This window comes from Lipophrys pholis, assembly GCF_963383615.2.
Source record: "Lipophrys pholis genome assembly, chromosome: 5".
NCBI lineage: Eukaryota > Metazoa > Chordata > Actinopteri > Blenniiformes > Blenniidae > Lipophrys > Lipophrys pholis.
The window spans coordinates 5559866-5576308 of record NC_137628.1 but is presented as its reverse complement, the minus strand read 5'-3'; the positions used below and the strand labels follow the sequence as shown (position 1 = coordinate 5576308).

At 44.2% G+C, this 16443-nt stretch overlaps 2 protein-coding genes across 5 annotated transcripts in view; one reads left to right on the top strand and one right to left on the bottom strand.

Annotated features, from left to right (window-relative positions):
• Positions 1 to 90: 90 nt before the first annotated feature.
• LOC308110503 (nuclear distribution protein nudE homolog 1-B-like) lies at positions 91 to 6710 on the top strand. The gene is made up of 9 exons (XM_080464824.1): positions 91 to 257; positions 570 to 657; positions 2517 to 2670; positions 3007 to 3155; positions 3257 to 3393; positions 3600 to 3767; positions 3846 to 3931; positions 4021 to 4175; positions 4676 to 6710. The coding sequence occupies exons 2-9, from the start codon at positions 572 to 574 to the stop codon at positions 4767 to 4769; spliced, it is 1029 nt and encodes a 342-aa protein (XP_080320950.1). The 5' UTR covers positions 91 to 257; positions 570 to 571; the 3' UTR covers positions 4770 to 6710.
• Positions 6711 to 6858: 148 nt separating this feature from the next.
• The window catches only part of myh11a (myosin, heavy chain 11a, smooth muscle), a 36082-nt gene continuing 26497 nt past the window's right edge, over positions 6859 to 16443 (bottom strand). For 3 of the 4 annotated variants that reach the window (XM_080464820.1, XM_080464822.1, XM_080464821.1), the window contains 18 exons: positions 16315 to 16438; positions 16057 to 16228; positions 15404 to 15616; positions 15141 to 15285; positions 14808 to 15014; positions 14601 to 14705; positions 14369 to 14521; positions 13312 to 13560; positions 13000 to 13212; positions 12699 to 12911; positions 12456 to 12617; positions 11723 to 11851; positions 11555 to 11643; positions 11338 to 11461; positions 11048 to 11256; positions 10284 to 10392; positions 9849 to 10021; positions 6859 to 7637 (listed from right to left, as the gene is read on the bottom strand). In XM_080464820.1, coding sequence (XP_080320946.1) covers positions 7508 to 7637; positions 9849 to 10021; positions 10284 to 10392; positions 11048 to 11256; positions 11338 to 11461; positions 11555 to 11643; positions 11723 to 11851; positions 12456 to 12617; positions 12699 to 12911; positions 13000 to 13212; positions 13312 to 13560; positions 14369 to 14521; positions 14601 to 14705; positions 14808 to 15014; positions 15141 to 15285; positions 15404 to 15616; positions 16057 to 16228; positions 16315 to 16438 — 2919 coding nt within the window. In that variant the 3' untranslated portion in view covers positions 6859 to 7507. Of the gene's footprint in view, positions 7638 to 8084; positions 8118 to 9848; positions 10022 to 10283; positions 10393 to 11047; positions 11257 to 11337; positions 11462 to 11554; positions 11644 to 11722; positions 11852 to 12455; positions 12618 to 12698; positions 12912 to 12999; positions 13213 to 13311; positions 13561 to 14368; positions 14522 to 14600; positions 14706 to 14807; positions 15015 to 15140; positions 15286 to 15403; positions 15617 to 16056; positions 16229 to 16314; positions 16439 to 16443 lie in introns of all 4 variants that reach the window. The other variant, XM_080464823.1, reaches the window with a different exon arrangement.

The window sequence follows — 16443 nt, the reverse complement described above, 5'->3', positions numbered from 1 at the left end:
CCGCCCACCACGGCTATAGATTCGTCGAATGCTGTGATTGGATGATGTCCGCGTGACACAATAAACGTTGTCCAATGGCATTCGAGAATCGGGTCTCAGTTTGTATTTGATTGGCGTGTCGAGCTTCGTGCTAACGTAACAAGAGATTAGTTTGTGCAAGTCACAACACGACTTGTACACAAATCCGGAAAGATTAACTGTTTTCTAAAGTACAGCCCTTTCGTTTTAGCATGTTTTAATCGTCCCTTCGTGTACAGGTGAGTGTGTTTTCTACTGGTTTGGGATCAAACGCTGCGTCAGCTCAAGTTAGCTAAAAACTTAGCTTCAGAGCTAGCCGTTTACCGGCTTCAAGGCTTCCTAGATTTATCATAAATAAAGACGTTACTCGTTAAAATCCGGACATTCCTCGGCTTTTGAGCACTGTTGCAAATTTGACTTACATTAGCCCAGTTAATTAGCAGCCCAGGCTAATGTCTGGATTGTTGAGTGTATCCCGACACAGCTAGAAAAATAAAAGCTAATAAATATCTGGATGTATTTCTCTTCATGCTTCTTGAACGTTCCTGCAGAAATGGGAGAGCCGGCATCACACAAGTTTACATCCCTAGAGGAGGAGCTGGGCTTCTGGAAGGAGCAGGCACAGATACATCAGCAGAGGTAACCACACACACACTTCTCAAGCAGCTTCCTTCACTGAGTTTTCCACTCAGACAATGGAAACATGCAGCAGTGGACTGGGCCTTGTTTGATTTCAGTAATGCCATCTTCATCAATTCATAGATTAAAATTGGTTCTGGGAAATCATTGATTCCTATTGACAATCACACAGTTCCTGAAAAACGTATCCTCACTCCCTCAGCAGCCTCAACCATGAATACCATGCTGTTTATTATTATTGTTTTACTTCACCTTAACATTACCAGGTACGTCAATTGAGAGCCAGTCCTCATTTACAATGATGAGCTGATGAGAAGCCAGCAATGAGAAAGGAGAAAAAGAAAAACGTAGAATTAAATATTTACTTTCACACAATGGAAGAGTCACAAAACCTTAAAGTTTCTAGGTTCCAGGTCTTTGTTGCCATTTCCATGCTTCCATATGAAATGGAGTATATTACTCAGGACCAGCAGCATATGTAAGCATAGAGTTTAGATAATAAAATACCATTATTACTAGGTTAAAATGTGCAGCAATATAGACAACAGATAATCAATAGTCCAGTTTGATGGTGTGGGGCAGCATCAGGGCTTAGGCATATAGTTCACGAGTCCCACAGCTCTTTTCCAGAAGAAGATGCAGTGGAACCTTGTTGTTTTGGCCTTGATGCTGCAGAGTGTTTCGCCTGAGAGGAGGAGGCTAAATTGTCTGTTAGCTGTGTGGCGGGGGTTACTGACGATACTGATCCTTACAGTGATGTATATTAAGAAACAAATTGAGAAAAATTAAAAGCAAGTGCAGTGATCCTTCATTATAGTTTATTCGGTGTTTGTGAAAGAGGACAGCCGCATAAATGCAGAAAGTCTTCAGGTGATTTCAGATGAATCCAGTTTATGTACAGCAGAAAACTGAAATGAGGAGCGACCAAGAATCTACCAGAACGTACACCGCAATTTGTGTTGTGGATATCGAGGAGGGACTGTAGATATCGAGGAGTTTAGTAGATGAAATGAAAGCAGTGAGTTTGTCTCTGTCCAGTTGAATCCAGGCAGCTGTGGTGATACTGAATGGAGCTGCAGTCACAAAGCAAACATCCAGCTAGTGAAAGGGAGGTTTTGATGCAGATCTGTAGATTACTTTGCGACAATCTAAAATTGGGAGAACTAGTCTTAATCAGAATTTATGTGGGATTAAAATGTGAGTTTACTGCCAAGCCAGATACCAGGATACTTGTAGCTTTACTCGATCTCAGGGCGATCCAACGAGGGGAGACTCAACATGTGGCATATTTCTGTTTAAAACTGCATTTCAATTTTGTTTGTGGTTAAAACTTAATGGGAGAGTTTATAAGCAATTGTCACATTGCCTTACAATATAATAACAACTTATAATATAATTGCACTCCTTGCTGATTCTCATTAAATTGTTCCGACATTCCCTTGTTATCTGACTGACATAATTCCAGCTGTTTTCTGCTGCTTCAGTGTTGCTGAACATGTTGTGCATTCAGAGATAAACTTCTGCATACTTTGGTTTGTATTCAATTTGCTGTTGCATCCATGTCGGCTTGAATCAACCTGGCTATTCTCTGACAATGCACAGACTGCTGCTCGGTGTTTTGCAGCACATACTAAGGTGTGTGAGTGAATCAACAGTTTTTCAAATCCTCAGTCCAGTTTGTCTGACGTGCTACATCAAACTCTTAATGGGTTTAAATGCCAGCAGGCCTGATTGAATGATTTAAGCCTCGTGTCTTTTTGATATGGCAGAAATTTTGTTTTTTTAGGCTGATAATTGATCGATATGAGTTGATACAAATAATGTGCTGGTAATGGTGGAATTCATTTTTGTGTTTCCAGGGCTGATGAGGCTCAGGAAGAGCTGCAGGAATTCCAGCAGATGAGTCGGGACTACGAAGCAGAGCTGGAAGCGGAGCTGAAGCAGTGTGAGGGACGAAACAAGGAGCTGCTGATGAACAACAACCGGTTCCGCATTGAACTAGAAAACATAAAGGTAGGGCACCCCGACGACAGGTTCACTGTAGTGATGTAATCTGTCAGATCCACACACGGTCAGGAAACCCAAATTCAGCTGATAGTAGCAGCTATTATCAGAAGAACTGCTGCCCACCTATGAAGCTCGCTGCTATTTTCGCCCAGGACTCCAGAGGAAAGGAGGCAGTAAATGAGGACATTAAAGCTGAATTAACACAAGTCTTTTGATTCAACTAAAGCCTGAAAAACACGTCTGTTCATTTTAATGAAACCTGATTACAGCTATATTATTGACTGACAAAACACTGTACTGGTGTTGGCGACGTCTGTTATTTTGTTTCTGTGCTGTTTGCAGGAGAAGTTTGAGGTCCAGCATTCCGATGCTTTGAGACACATCTCGACTATGGAGGAAGAACTGGGAGAGACCAAAGCAGTCAGAGATCATCTCCAGAAATATATCCGAGAGCTAGAGCAGTCCAACGATGACCTGGAGAGAACTAAGAGGTCAGTGCCTGCAGATGCACTTGTCCAGATGTGAACTTGCCAACATGCACAGATTATCCTCTTGAGTATCCGTCCCGACTGGCACCTTCTTTTGATTCCAGAGCCACCATCATGTCTCTGGAGGACTTTGAGCAGCGCATGAACCATGTCATTGAGAGAAATGCTTTTCTTGAAAGCGAGCTCGACGAGAAAGAGAACCTGCTGGAGTCTGTTCAGAGGCTCAAGGATGAAGCCAGAGGTAAACATGCAAGCGTCGATTTCTCTCCACCATGATTCGGCACATTTTAACTCCTAAAACTCTGTTTAAAGCACAAATATTTCTCCTCTAGCCTTTTTACATGTTTGCTGGCTAATCCGATTTTACTTGATTATTTTACACCTGCACAAAAAAAACAAAACGAATGTAGAAAACAGAGGTCACTTATTTTTCTATTCTGGGGTCAGATCTTCGTCAGGAGTTGGCGGTGCGACAGAAGGAGCGACGGCCCTCCAGCAGCCTGGGTAAAGACGCAGATCATCCCGACCTGCCATGCTCCTCGGCGGGGAACCCGGTCACACCCTCCAAACCTCTCAGCTCATTCACCACGCCTCCAGCTTCCAGCATCCGTCGAGGTAATGGGAGAAATGGCAGACATAGGTACACTGAGGTGTCGACGGTGTTGTGATTGCTCAGCGTCTGCCTCGTTTCAGGTGACGGTCTAACGGGGACTCCGCTCACCACATCTGCAAGAATATCGGCACTTAATATTGTCGGGGAGCTGCTGAGAAAAGTCGGAGTAAGAGATGGATTTGTCGTACCGAGTGGAGTAACTACAAATTGAGGAGTTTGCGTGTGTGCACTGACGCTCTTTTTGATCCGCGACAGAATCTGGAGTCAAAGTTGGCGTCCTGTCGAGACTTTGTGTACGACACGTCCGTCACCAGGCCGGCGCTTCAGGCTGGATCTGGTAGCACTTCAGGTTTAGAAGGAGTATCTGACATCCTGGCCACCACTGCGAGCCCTCCGCCTCAGTACGACAGGTGAGAATCGGTATCTCACTGGAAAAAGCTCCATAACCTAAATTGTACTTAATCTCAGGTACATGGTAATGTGTGATTTGAGGTTTACATAATGTGAGAATTTGATTTGAGTCACTAACATAATCTCAGCAGAAGATAAATGTATTTATAGCGCACCATTCAGACACTCTGTGCTTTTACAAAGAATAAAAAAGAAATTCAATTGAGATTTATTTCAAGGACCAATTTTCAACTCTGTCACCGTTCTGAATGTGAGTTAAAGGGATTAAAAACGGCATAAAAATGAGAATAAATAAGGTAAGTGCTTCAGTAAGATAAAGGTAATAAGATAAGTAAAGTCTTGTTTATTCCAAAGCCTGTGTAAATATAAATGTTTTAAGTCCCGATTTAAAAGAAGAAAGATTTAAATGAAAACAGTATTTAATCTAGTTTCTAGTTTAATGAGTGTTCTGAAAAGTGCAATGCGGCGTGATATACTTTGGTTTCCTCTTGTCTTTCAGCTTAGTGAAGCGGTTAGAGTTCGGACCCGCTCCTCCAAGAGGCGTGTCCCAGGGTGCCCAGTCTCCACAGGGAGGCGTCAAAATCCTCCTCTGAGAGTGACTCCGAGCCCCACCCCCACCTCCACCCCCTCCACCCTCATCAATGAACTCCAGCCGTGGGACTTTGAGCTGAGCTGTCTTCACCCGTCACCTCGCTCGGCTGTCGATTTTAAAGAGAAGCCGCTCTCCTCGGTCCGGACCCCGCGGAGCCGGGAGAGAGCTGCTTGATGAGGTCCGGGAGTCCAGAACCTGCCGCTCACGTCACGTCGTCCTCTTCGTCCGGGACGCCGTGGTGGGTGGCATCTGGAAGATTCTCCTGATGGGAGGTTCTGCGTCTTCCGCTCTCTGAGGTGGGTCGGGTAGGGTAGGGCTTTTAGAAACGTTACTGCTTCCATAAAACTGTCATAGTGACTTGACATGCGGACCAGTCCTATCGATCACGGGCACTGGAAGGTGACTCGGTTACAGGGACCAACGACTCGGATTTATAAAGAGGTTTGAATGAGCAAGTATTACAATTAGGACCAGATCCAAACCGATGAGGGTGGAACAAAAGCGAATCAGAAAAAAAAAAAGCGTCTTATCATGACGCCTTCAGGCCTCCATACAGACCAAAGCTGTGATAAACGGGAAAACAAAAGCGGGGGAATATTTAAGTTAGAAGAACATTGTCAGATTTTTCAGTGTTTCCTTACTCATCATCATCATCATCATCATAATGATGTTTTGCTGAGTTACAAAGATAAATGTATTGACTGATCGAGCTGGGAGTTGGTGTTTCCTCCATCGCTGCCTTCATCGCTGCTAATACCTCTTCAGTCCGCGGGCTCTGCTTTGCTCCACTGGGTTTTCTATCACGCTCCGATATATTTTCATACGAGATGTTTAAAGTCTGCGCGAAACTGTTGCAAATCGCACGACACAGAAAGTTCTCTTCACGGCCGCACAGCCAAAGTTAGGGATTATTGGTTGAAGTCCTACTGTGTGGCTTTTCACATTAACCCATGTTCTATATAATAAGAAGGGAGACTGAATTCTTCTTTTCTTTTTTTTATGCATAATTCCGTTATTTAAACCTGTGTGATTCACCCAAATACACACCTCCAGTTTGGTTCTCCACAGACCTCAAGCTTTCCCACAGGATTCCCATTTCATTTTTTTATTTTATTTTTGTCTTCTCATCTCTTTCCTGACATTGCACAGACTCGATTTATCAAATATAAAATGTTGGAGCGGTAGACCGGCGTCTAGGGCTTATTAAATGTGAAGAATAGGTTTTCTGCCTCAAAGATAAGATTTGTTACGCTGCAGATTTATGATCTTATCCGTTCGTATCAGGTTTTAGGTGACTTTAGGATTGCACTACTGAATGTATAGTGATAATTCTCGTTTCTGCCGCTGAAGGTCCAAATGGTGGACGTACGATGAAAGATACCAAGCAATAATAGATTTTTAACAGGTCAACGATAAGCACAGTTCATAGTATATTTGTGTAGGTATATAGAGCATTTATTGAGAATCCTTCAAGGAGGAGATATTGCGAAATGGAAAACGAGGAGGTGAAGTTATAATGTGACAGCTTTTTTTTTTTTTTCTTCCTTGACTTCTTTCTTGTCAATCGGGGTTTTTTTTTGTGTTTGTTTTTTTGTTGTTCTTTTCACTACTGCCATCCAGCAGCAAATATCACAAATGTTCATGTTCTGATATTATCATGGCTCCGTACTGCATTGTAGTCATTGTAACAAATGAGAACTGGAGTTGCTGTTTAACCTCCTTCTCGGACTAACAAGCGCTAACTGTAAGAGTAATCTCTCGGACCACTGTGTTCTGGGTGTTATTTGTGTGCAGCACCTGTAAACTGTAAACGTGCCTGAGGGTACTCTACCCAACACTTATCCTGCTGGTTTGTTTTTCTATCGAGCTGAAAGGCTTTGGATGACATGTGTCGGCTTGAAGTTACTGACCAAGAACAGAAACAATAAACCCAGAAAATCATTTCGTTTTTTTTTTTTTTTTTTTTTTTTTGAAGTTCTTTATTTCTTGTGCAGGTGCTTCAACAGTTATTAGATACAATGGGTGTCATGTAAACATTAGTTGATTATGTAGAACATTATCAAATTGGTTGGTTTAGGAAGATGTGGAGCTTCTTTTTTTTTTTTTTTTTTTCTTAAACATACAGGAAGATTTTTAAAGAAAGTGCTGGATATGGTATCAAGTTATCAGGGCTAACTTTAAAACTTGTCATTGCTGGACTCGAAGTTTCTTTGAGGACAGAAATGGTGCAAAAACATTGTTAAAAATCAGTGGGTTAAGGAGATAGTCTAAGGCTAAATATTTGTTTTGTCGGGGGTACAGATGGCAGCGCTGACTGGAAGCAGACTGGAGATTTCCGTCTCCACGTCCAGTCTGAATCCACTTCAGTGCTGCTGTGGTCATAATAACAGCAGTCACAGGCAACGGCACGACCGAAAACGGCCTCACGTCTGCAGATATACACGGTCTTCAGGTTCTGTGTGGGTAATTAGAGGCACCTGTTCATGTGTACAAAATATTGCAATAAAAAAAAGACATTCAGTGCAGTAAAATAAAAAAAGGAAGAACAGCAAATCACACGTCAAGTCCTGATTGTTTACTGTGAGGGAGAAAAGGTGACGTGAAACAAGAAAAGTCGTTACACGATTGGAAATGAGTAGAAGGTATATAACTAGATAGCATAACAGGCTTATGAAGTTATTCTGTGTTCACAGGCAAGACTCTGCCTCGGACAGTAATTCAGATTTGCGTAACGTCCCTTTACTCCACCGACTTTGTTCCGTTGAAGTCGCCCTGGGAGTCGCCCTCCTCCTCCGAGGCGTCCTCCACCAGCCTGCGGCCCCCGCCGGTACGCCGAGGCGTGCTGACGAAGGACGGCTCATTTCCACGCCTGGGACGTGCAGGAGACACGGGTGCAAACACAAAGAGACGCAGTGAGATGACGCTGCGGGTTCAGTTTGTTTTTTTTGCAAACCAGTCGGGTGTCGCACACGTCGAGAGAAGCTTGATGAAACACAGGTTGTGCTTTGGTTACAGTTCAAGCACGCCGGTTATCTTGGTAACTCATTTGAGTCCTTGCTCAGGAAAATGAGTTTGGTTTATGACAGTTAAACCAAGCACTGAGAAAAATATGGCCGCCAGGGAAACACCCGAAACTAAATAGTAGAAGTTGATGTCCAGGTCAGCATTTTCCTAGTTGAGCTCTGGTAGTTTATGAGCCATATTTCTCTCAGTTGGGCTCAGTGACAGAAACAGCATTAAGGGTGTGCATGAGGGATGAAAAAGTTCTAGTAAATGGATGAAACATGGTGCAGGGGTAACTTTTCGGCAGAGGTACCTGCGGTGTTACTCCTTGGGTTCAGGGTTGCCTCTGGAATAGAGATGGACATGATGGTTTTGCTCGTGCTCAGTGAATGTGACTAAAGCTTTAATGCTTTAAACATACAAAATGTCATATTGTTGAATTTTTTTTACTTTTATTAAGCCAATACAAAAAAACAAAAATAACAACCAACATGTGTTGTGCCGAAGCTTTCCCCAGTATGCCCTGCGGTTTGAAGACAAAACGCAACCGATGCTGCAGCGCTTAGTAATCAATAATTAATGATCCAAACCAGGGGTCTGGATCCTGTGACCCCCTCAAGCTTTCAGGATATTAATTGTAAATAAACATTTCGTTTCCATTTTTGCATTTCACGCTGTTTTCCAAAACAGGAAGAACGGTCAAACTAAAATCATTGAAATTGCTTTCAGGAAGATAAAAAGGAACGTAGGAAAAAAAGGGGTGGGCTGGGGGGGGCACATAAAGAAAAAATACTTCAAAGTGCTTTAACAATTGAAGCACACAGCAGCTGGTAAACAGCTAAATGGCTAAAATGGGGGGGGGGGGGGGGATGCTCAAAAAATTGCCACAATAGCAAAAAAATATGGAATGTATATAAATTGATATTATATATATATATATAATATAATGACACTTCATGAATGCAACCTCAGTTTTTGTATGTATAGCAAGTTTTTTTTCTTTTCTTTTTATTTCTCTTCTTAATTTCAGATAATTGGCTCCAGGCGAATTTTATTTGGAGAATCCTGAAGATCTGCTCTTTTGGTCATAAAGGTCATGGAAACCCTGACCCAAACTGTCAGTAGCTGCGATTACATTGTAGCACTGATCGGATTAAAATCTTTGTATTGGATTGAAGAAGGTGGTATTTATGTTCCGGTTAGAGTCCATGGAAACTGCACGTTAGATTTACTCCGAGTCGGAATTTTGTGTCATTTGCTGCTACATAACGTCGCCACATGGAGACGACTGGAGACAACGCCACTCAAACGATTCTCTTTTCTTCCTGATCAGACTCTAATGTAATTCTTTTTTTGCATTACGTTTTCAAAACAAGCTCAATTAGAGTTGAGCTAACACATCTCTGCACTTACAGCTGAAACTGGATGTGGTATCAAAATACAAAGCATTGTGGGATTGATCCAAGGCATGAATAGAATTATATTCTTGCAGCATATAAACCTGCACATCAATCGGATCAATTGTAAACACAGCTATGGGCTCGCTACTGCCACCTAAAGCATAAACGTGACATTACGTAGATTTGACATTTTGCACCTTTTAAATAAGGCAATTAGGAGCCTAACTTCTCTACTTTGTGTGACATAAAAGACAGTTTCAAGAGAACAAGCAAGATATTATTGGTTTCAACCACATTAAGCTTTTTATCAGCAAAAATCACCTTGTAGGAACTAAAGCATTTTACTCTATTCCGCCTCATTTTTCAGGATAACATTTACAATGGCCGACTTTCAATGTTCCTCATGCGACAAAGGTGCAGAATCTTGGATTATGCACACACGGCTCTATTTTTCTGCTTTTTAACTTTTTTTTTGTTTAATTAACCTTATTTAAATAAATAAAAATTTTAATTGTTAATGCTCGCATATTAGGACCTTCTGGGATGATGTAATGATTTTTTGTGGTGACCCTCATGATGATCTGAGTTGCTTCAAATGGATGGACTGTGCAACGTGTTTTTTGTGACTCATATTTGCACGATTCAAATCCATCCAGACGTCCAGCCTGGAGTCCTACCTGAGTTTGCTCTTGAGCGAGTTGACCTCGCGGCTCATGGCGTCGTTGGACTCGGTGGCCTCGTCCAGCTCCCGCTGGAGCTTCCTGCGCGCGGCCGTAGCTCGCTGAGATTCCTCCTCCGACTCCTCCAGCTGCCGCTTCAGCTGCTTCATGCGAGTGCTCGACTTTTCCGCCTGGAGAGGAAGCATCAAGTCACATTTGAAACCTCTTTCATGTAGGTCGGTACTGAGGAGAGCGATTCACCAGTGATTAGAAACAAAACGCGATGAACGAAAAACATATATTTTAAAGAGCATTTGGATGGCTTTAGATTTTTTAACCTGAGGTGTTCTGTATGTTTCTTAACTCTGTTCTTCAAAGACACTCCTTTAGTTTTCCAACTTGCTCATAATTTGTTGTAACGTATACACATAAAATCTGGTTCATCGGCTTTACCTGGTCCTTGTATTGCTCCGCCTGTTTCCGTTCATCCTCCACCTGCATTATCAGGTCCTTCAGCTTCTTGTCCTTCTGACGCAAACTCTTGGCTCCTGCCTGCTTGTCCCTGAGACGAGATGGACGAGGAGCAGAACAAAACTCAAAGGACGTGCAACAAACAACTGTAAGCTGGATGGAAAACAGGAACCCGTGTTTCTGGATGAGAAAAAAATTTGAAATTGTGCTTAAAATAAGGGGGAATTACGTCATTGGAGAGTTAGTTGTGTAGTGCTAATAACTGCCATTTTGAAAGTAATAAAGCCTACTAATGTAATGAAAAGGCAAAATATTTTTCTAATGGTGATTGAGACTTTAATGTCGGAAAAAAAATGGATTTGAGCTTTTTTTTTCCTCCATTATTAAAGGAGGTGTTTTATTTTATCGTGCTTCCAATTTCCTTGTTTTTCAACGTTTTCCTTTCGTTGACTAAAGTTTTGTTTGCATTCATTCATTCATTCATTTTCTTCCGCTTATCCGTTTCCGGGTCGCGGGGGTGACAGTCTGAGCACTGTTACCCAGATCACAATGCACCTGATTAAGAACCTTCCTGCAGGTGGTGAGCCCACGGGAAGGTGACGCCCGGCGTGGGACACAACCCACTACCCCTGAGATTGTGAGTCTCATGCTCTACCAACTGAGCTAGCCGGTTTTGTTTGCATTAAATCATTAAACCATCAAACAATAACTTCTCATATTAGTTTACGAGAGTGTTTGACTCCAACCTGTTCTCCTGCTCCAGCTGCTCCTCCAGCTGGGCCACTTTAGCCTCCAGGGCCGAGATGGAGGACTTGAACTTGGACTTAACCTGGTTCTCCATCTCCTGGAGCTTGGCCTTCAGCTCCTTGTTCTGGCGCTCCATCTGCTGCCGGGCGCTCTCGTTCTTCTGGGAGGTGGTGCGCTCCATCTGCAGCTCGTTGTTCAGCTGCTCCACCTGTGGACGTCAAACATCCATGAGGCGTCTGCCGCTCGCTCTCCCGCTGTGAGCCGGCCGGCGCCGCCTCCGCCCGCTCACCTGCTGCGTGCTCTTCCTCAGCCTGTCGTTGATGATCTCCGTGTTGCTCTGCTCCTCCTCCAGCTCCTCCTCCAGCTGGGAGATCTTCGCCTCCAGGCGACGCTTCTCATCTGCCAGGGCGGACCTGAGAGCAGGAACCACAGCCAGACACGTTCAAGACGACGGGCGTCTTCCTTTTCAGAGTTTAAAAAAACAAAAAACAAAAAACATCACCCACTTCCCAGAGGAGTTGCTCGCCAGCTCGTCGGCCAGTTCGTCTCTTTCAGCTTCGGCCTGCTTCTTCCCTCTCTCAGCTGCTGCCAGTTCCTAGAAATGAGTCAGAGACGCCTCCATGATATCGGAGCTCTGCTCTCAGAGAAGCTTCGTCAGGAGTTTGCAGCGTTACCTCATGCAGCTGCATGAGCTCGGCCTCCAGACTCTTGGCCTTCTTCTCGCTCTCCTTGGCGGTGGTCAGCACCTCCTCGCGGGCCGCACGGGCGTCCTCCAGCTCCCTCTGGTAGTCCTTCATCTGGGCCTGCAGCGAGGAAGACAAACCGCAAAGCCATTGGATTCAAATCAAATCAAGCTTTATTAGTATCTCACTTTTCATACAGTTCTGTAGCACAAGGTGCTTCACATGTTTTGAAAGACATTAAAAACATTGACAGTAATTCTGTGGCAGGTCGACGGCGTGATGATTCTTGCAGCCAGATAATCTGTGTTATGTTTTCAAATGCTTCTTAATAACTTTGGTAGAACAGCGAAAAAAGGTAAATGCATCTTGGCGAGACGTGTAGTCATGATTAAGTTAATCTCGTGTGTGTCCTTTTTTCCCTCCCCATGACTGAAATACATTCATACAGAGTGCAGCTGCTTAACTACTTAGATATTCTTGATTCCTGCAAATTGTTGTTGGTGGTTGTTGGTTCCAACACGACCTGAGAAGAGACTTTACTATCAAATATAAAAGAGGTATCCTGCTACTTTTGGGACATATTTCAATGTAACTCTTTACTATTTATAAAATTTATGTTCAAAAACAAAATTCATATATGAGAAGATAAACAGAACATAAGGTTCGGTAGACAGAAGGAAACATGAGGATTCAGATCAGATCTGCGTCTCTCCTTCACTCTCACCTGGAGCTTGCGGAGCTGTTTGATGGCCTCCTCTCGTCCCTTATTGGACGTCTCGATTTGTCCCTCCAGGTCTTTCAGGTCCGTCTCCAACTTCTTCTTGGCCGCAGTGGCCGAGGCCCTCTGTTTACGTTCGTCCTCCAACTCAGTCTCCAACTCACGGACCTGCAGTCCGCGGTAATCACTGTGTTACACTCATCGTCATCGTCGCCGTTTAGGAAGGAAGGTTTTTTAACGCCGCTTCACCTGCTTGATGAGCTGCCTCTTCTTCTCCTCTCCCATCTCATCGCGACCCTGAAGGTCTCTCTCGAACTGGGCCTTCAGCGCCTGCATGTTGACCTCCAGACGCAGCTTGGCGTCCTCGGCCGCCTGCAGCTCGTCCTCCAGCTCCTCCAGCTGGGTTTTCATCTCCTCCACCTGGGCCTCCAGGCCTCGTTTGGACTTCTCAAGCTCGTGGACCTTCCATCAAGAAATATTTATATTAACTGCATTTGATAGAAATGTAGGCTGCCGATTGAATGAACAGAGATGTTGTTCCAGCACTAACGTTTTTTCCCACGTCATCCTTGGAGCTGATCAGGTCTTCCATTTCCATCCTCAGGGCCTTGTTGGCTCTCTCCAGCTCCTCCCTGGAGTCCTGGGCCTCCTCCAGAGCCCTCCCCAGCGACAGAGCCTTGGTCTCCTTCTCTCTGGCCTCAGCTTCTGCACGGTCTCTCTCATCCGCATATTTACTCGAGATGCTCTTCTCCTCGGCCAGCATCTGGAAATGACAGATTACAGATAATCCGACATGAAACAAAAATGGACTAAGTCCCACAAATGTTAGGGATCACTTAGTGAGATCAGTGAGTTCTCTGACCTGGTCAAACTTCTTCTGCTTCTTCTCCAGATTCGACACGATCTGCCTCTGGTTGTCGAGGTCCATCAGTGTGTCCTCCAGCTCCTGCTGTAGCCGGTTTTTGGTCTTCTCCAACTTGTCGTAGGCCGCGGCCTTCTCCTCAAACTGAGTGTTGGCTGCCTCTAAATCTCTCTGCAGACGCTTCTTCCCTTCCTCCAGCAGCTCGATGTTTCCTGACATTTCGTCCATCTTCTTCTTTGCGTCTGAAAGCTGTGCAGAGGCCAGTTGCGTGTTAACTCACTGACCACAAAGCAGCAAGCTGGGTTTGGAGTTTACTTCAACGTGTTCAGGGCCATGTTGATCAGATCGTCTTGCATGTATTCTAACCTGCGTAAATCCTCACAATAGGACATAATTTCTTCTTTTGAAACAACAACTTTGAGGACATAATGTTCATTGGCTGCTTAAAATATCACACACAATAATAAATGCAATGATAAAAGCTATAATAGAATAAATGATTTAAAAACAGATTAGGAACATGAATGAATGAAAACTAAGAAAGAATACTTTAATGACCTGTAAAGTGATTAAACCGCACATAAAGAGGAACTGTGTATCACCACAACGAGAAATATTGCACACTCACTTCCTGTCTAGCACTTTATTTTGGTCATTTTTGGTCACCAGAAGCCGTGGTAGCTCAGTTAGAGAAGCAAGTGACTCAGAGGTTTCCTGGACAGGTAAGAGATTTATGTGGTGAAATGAAAGACACTGCTTGTCTCCACTGTCATCCCCATCACTTTAGGCTCTTGAGTGGGGCCTCGAAATCCCCTGACTTCCTTGTGAGTCTCTGTAGCAGCACACAGCTCTTATTACATGCTGTTAACTCGGAAAAATACTGGAGCAAATACAAACTAATACAATCTTAAACAGGATTACGGAAGAAATTCCTTCACATGCCAACAATAATAACACCTGATCTGTGCAAACTCTCAGATGTTAACTTCTTCTCATCATGTTCAACCGCCAACCTATGATAACGTGCTCATTACCAGCTCCTGGTTTGACCTCTGACCTGGACGTTGAGGGTGGACACGTGTCTCTCCACGTTCCTCTTGGCCTCCATCTCCTCCTCGAGCTGCTCCTGCAGGCTGTTCCTGTCGTCTTCCACTTGCCGCAGCTTGGTGGAGAACTGCAGTTTCTGACGCGTCTCCTCAGCGAGCAGCTCCTGCAGCGAGAGTTCACAGGTCAGTGCTTTCGTTTCTGACGCGTCATGAAGGATCTCATTTTCTCAGCACTGGAGTTACCTGAGAGTCCTGGAGCTGGGAGGAAAGACTGGAAACGTCTTTGCTCAGTTTGATGTTTTTGCCTTCTGCTTCGTTCAGTAGGTTTGTCACACTCTCCAGTTCAATCTGTGCAGAGAAAAACAGGATGATTAAATTTTTAGATGTATAAAAGTTATATATATATGTGTGGCAATTGGAGCCATTATGTTGTGATTGGGAGTGGCTTACAGTGATCTTTGAGCAGCGCTCTCCTAGCTCGGCCTTCTGCTTCTCGCTGTCGCTGAAGCGCGACGTCAGATCTGCCACCTGACCTTCCAACTTCTTCCTCTTGTGCTCCCCGTCTTGTTTAGCCTGCACCAGCGAGCGCACCTCCATTGTTAATTCTGACGTTTCCTTCTCCAGAGTTTGCTTCGCCTTCTCCAGGTTTGACTTCACCTGAGCACAGGAGAGAAAAATAACGTTTCGTAAGTGGAACTGATGGACTGAAAGGCTCAGCACGGGTTTTGAAAGAGCGGGATCATTCCACAGAGTATTGAGTTCAGTGTGTGAACGCAGGCCTACTCGTTTTGACTGCTCCAGTTGCTCAGTGAGCTCCTCCACAGCCTGGGTGTGTTTCTGTCTCATCTCCTGTATCTGAGACTCGTGGGTCCGGTTCTCATCATCCATGGCTCTCTTCAGCAGAGTCACTTCCTGCTCACGTTTAGCTCTGAAGATGGACATAAGGGTTTAAAATTATGACTATAAATATGTTGGATTTTTTTTTGTTGTTGCATCATTCACACTGAAAGATATTATCAAGTTTATATGAATTTGCAATCACCAACCTGAGTTCCTGCTGTGTCGCTGTGGTGTCCAGTGTGTCCTCCAGCTCCGACTTGAGGGCTTCCAGCTCCTCCCCGAGGTCCCGCTTGATCTTCTCGGCTTTATTCCTGGCCGCACGCTCAGAGTCGAGGTCCTCCTGCAGGTCGGAGATGTGTCCCTCCAGCTCTCTGATCTTTTTCAGTGCGTTGTTTTTCTGAGCCGTCTCATCTTCTAACCTGAGGAGGTGCAGAGTGACCCAACACTTCACTCTTCACTAGGGAGACTTTTACAATCCTATATGATCACAAAGCTCTGATATACAATATATTCTACCTTCATAAATGTGAGGTTGTACTATAACTATTTTCTTATCTTCAAGGTCATAGCAAAACTGAACAACATAAATAACCTTATCAAGTATCGAACTAGATTATTTATAACTCAATAAACAAAATGCTGACAGCAATTTGCCCCACTGTGTTAAATTATTTTCTTCTTTGTCTTTTAGTTGCTCTTTTCTAACCACAAAGGGTCATCTGCCTCCATCTCACCCTGTGCCATGTACTTCTCCTCTGCTCTGTCTCCAACATCCTTTCTCCAAAATGTCCTCAATCTCTCCTGAGCTACACTCTGATGTATTTTTAACCTCGCCCATCGGTGTATTTTTTTACATTACCTGGCCAAAGCATTTTGGAGCTCCTCCTCTTTCTTGGCGAGCTGAGCTTTGAGGTCAGCGATCTGTGCCTGCAGGTCGGCGAGCTGCTCCTGGAGGTCGTTCGACTCGGCCTCCAACTTGCGCTTCGCCTTGTCAAGCTCCTGCCGGCCTTTTTCCTCTTTCTTCAAGCGGACTAGTGCAGGAGAGAGAACGAGCTCAGACATCAGTTTTGTACTGAGGGACACGAACGGCGTTGAAAGATGCATAAAACATGATTACCTTCCAACTCAGAGATCATGGACTCATGTTTATTCTTAAGCTTAGTGAGATTCTTTGATTTCTCCTCTTCCTCTGCCAGGTTGGTACTGTAGTCTGCGATTCTCTCCTCCATCAGTTTCCGCTCCTGCA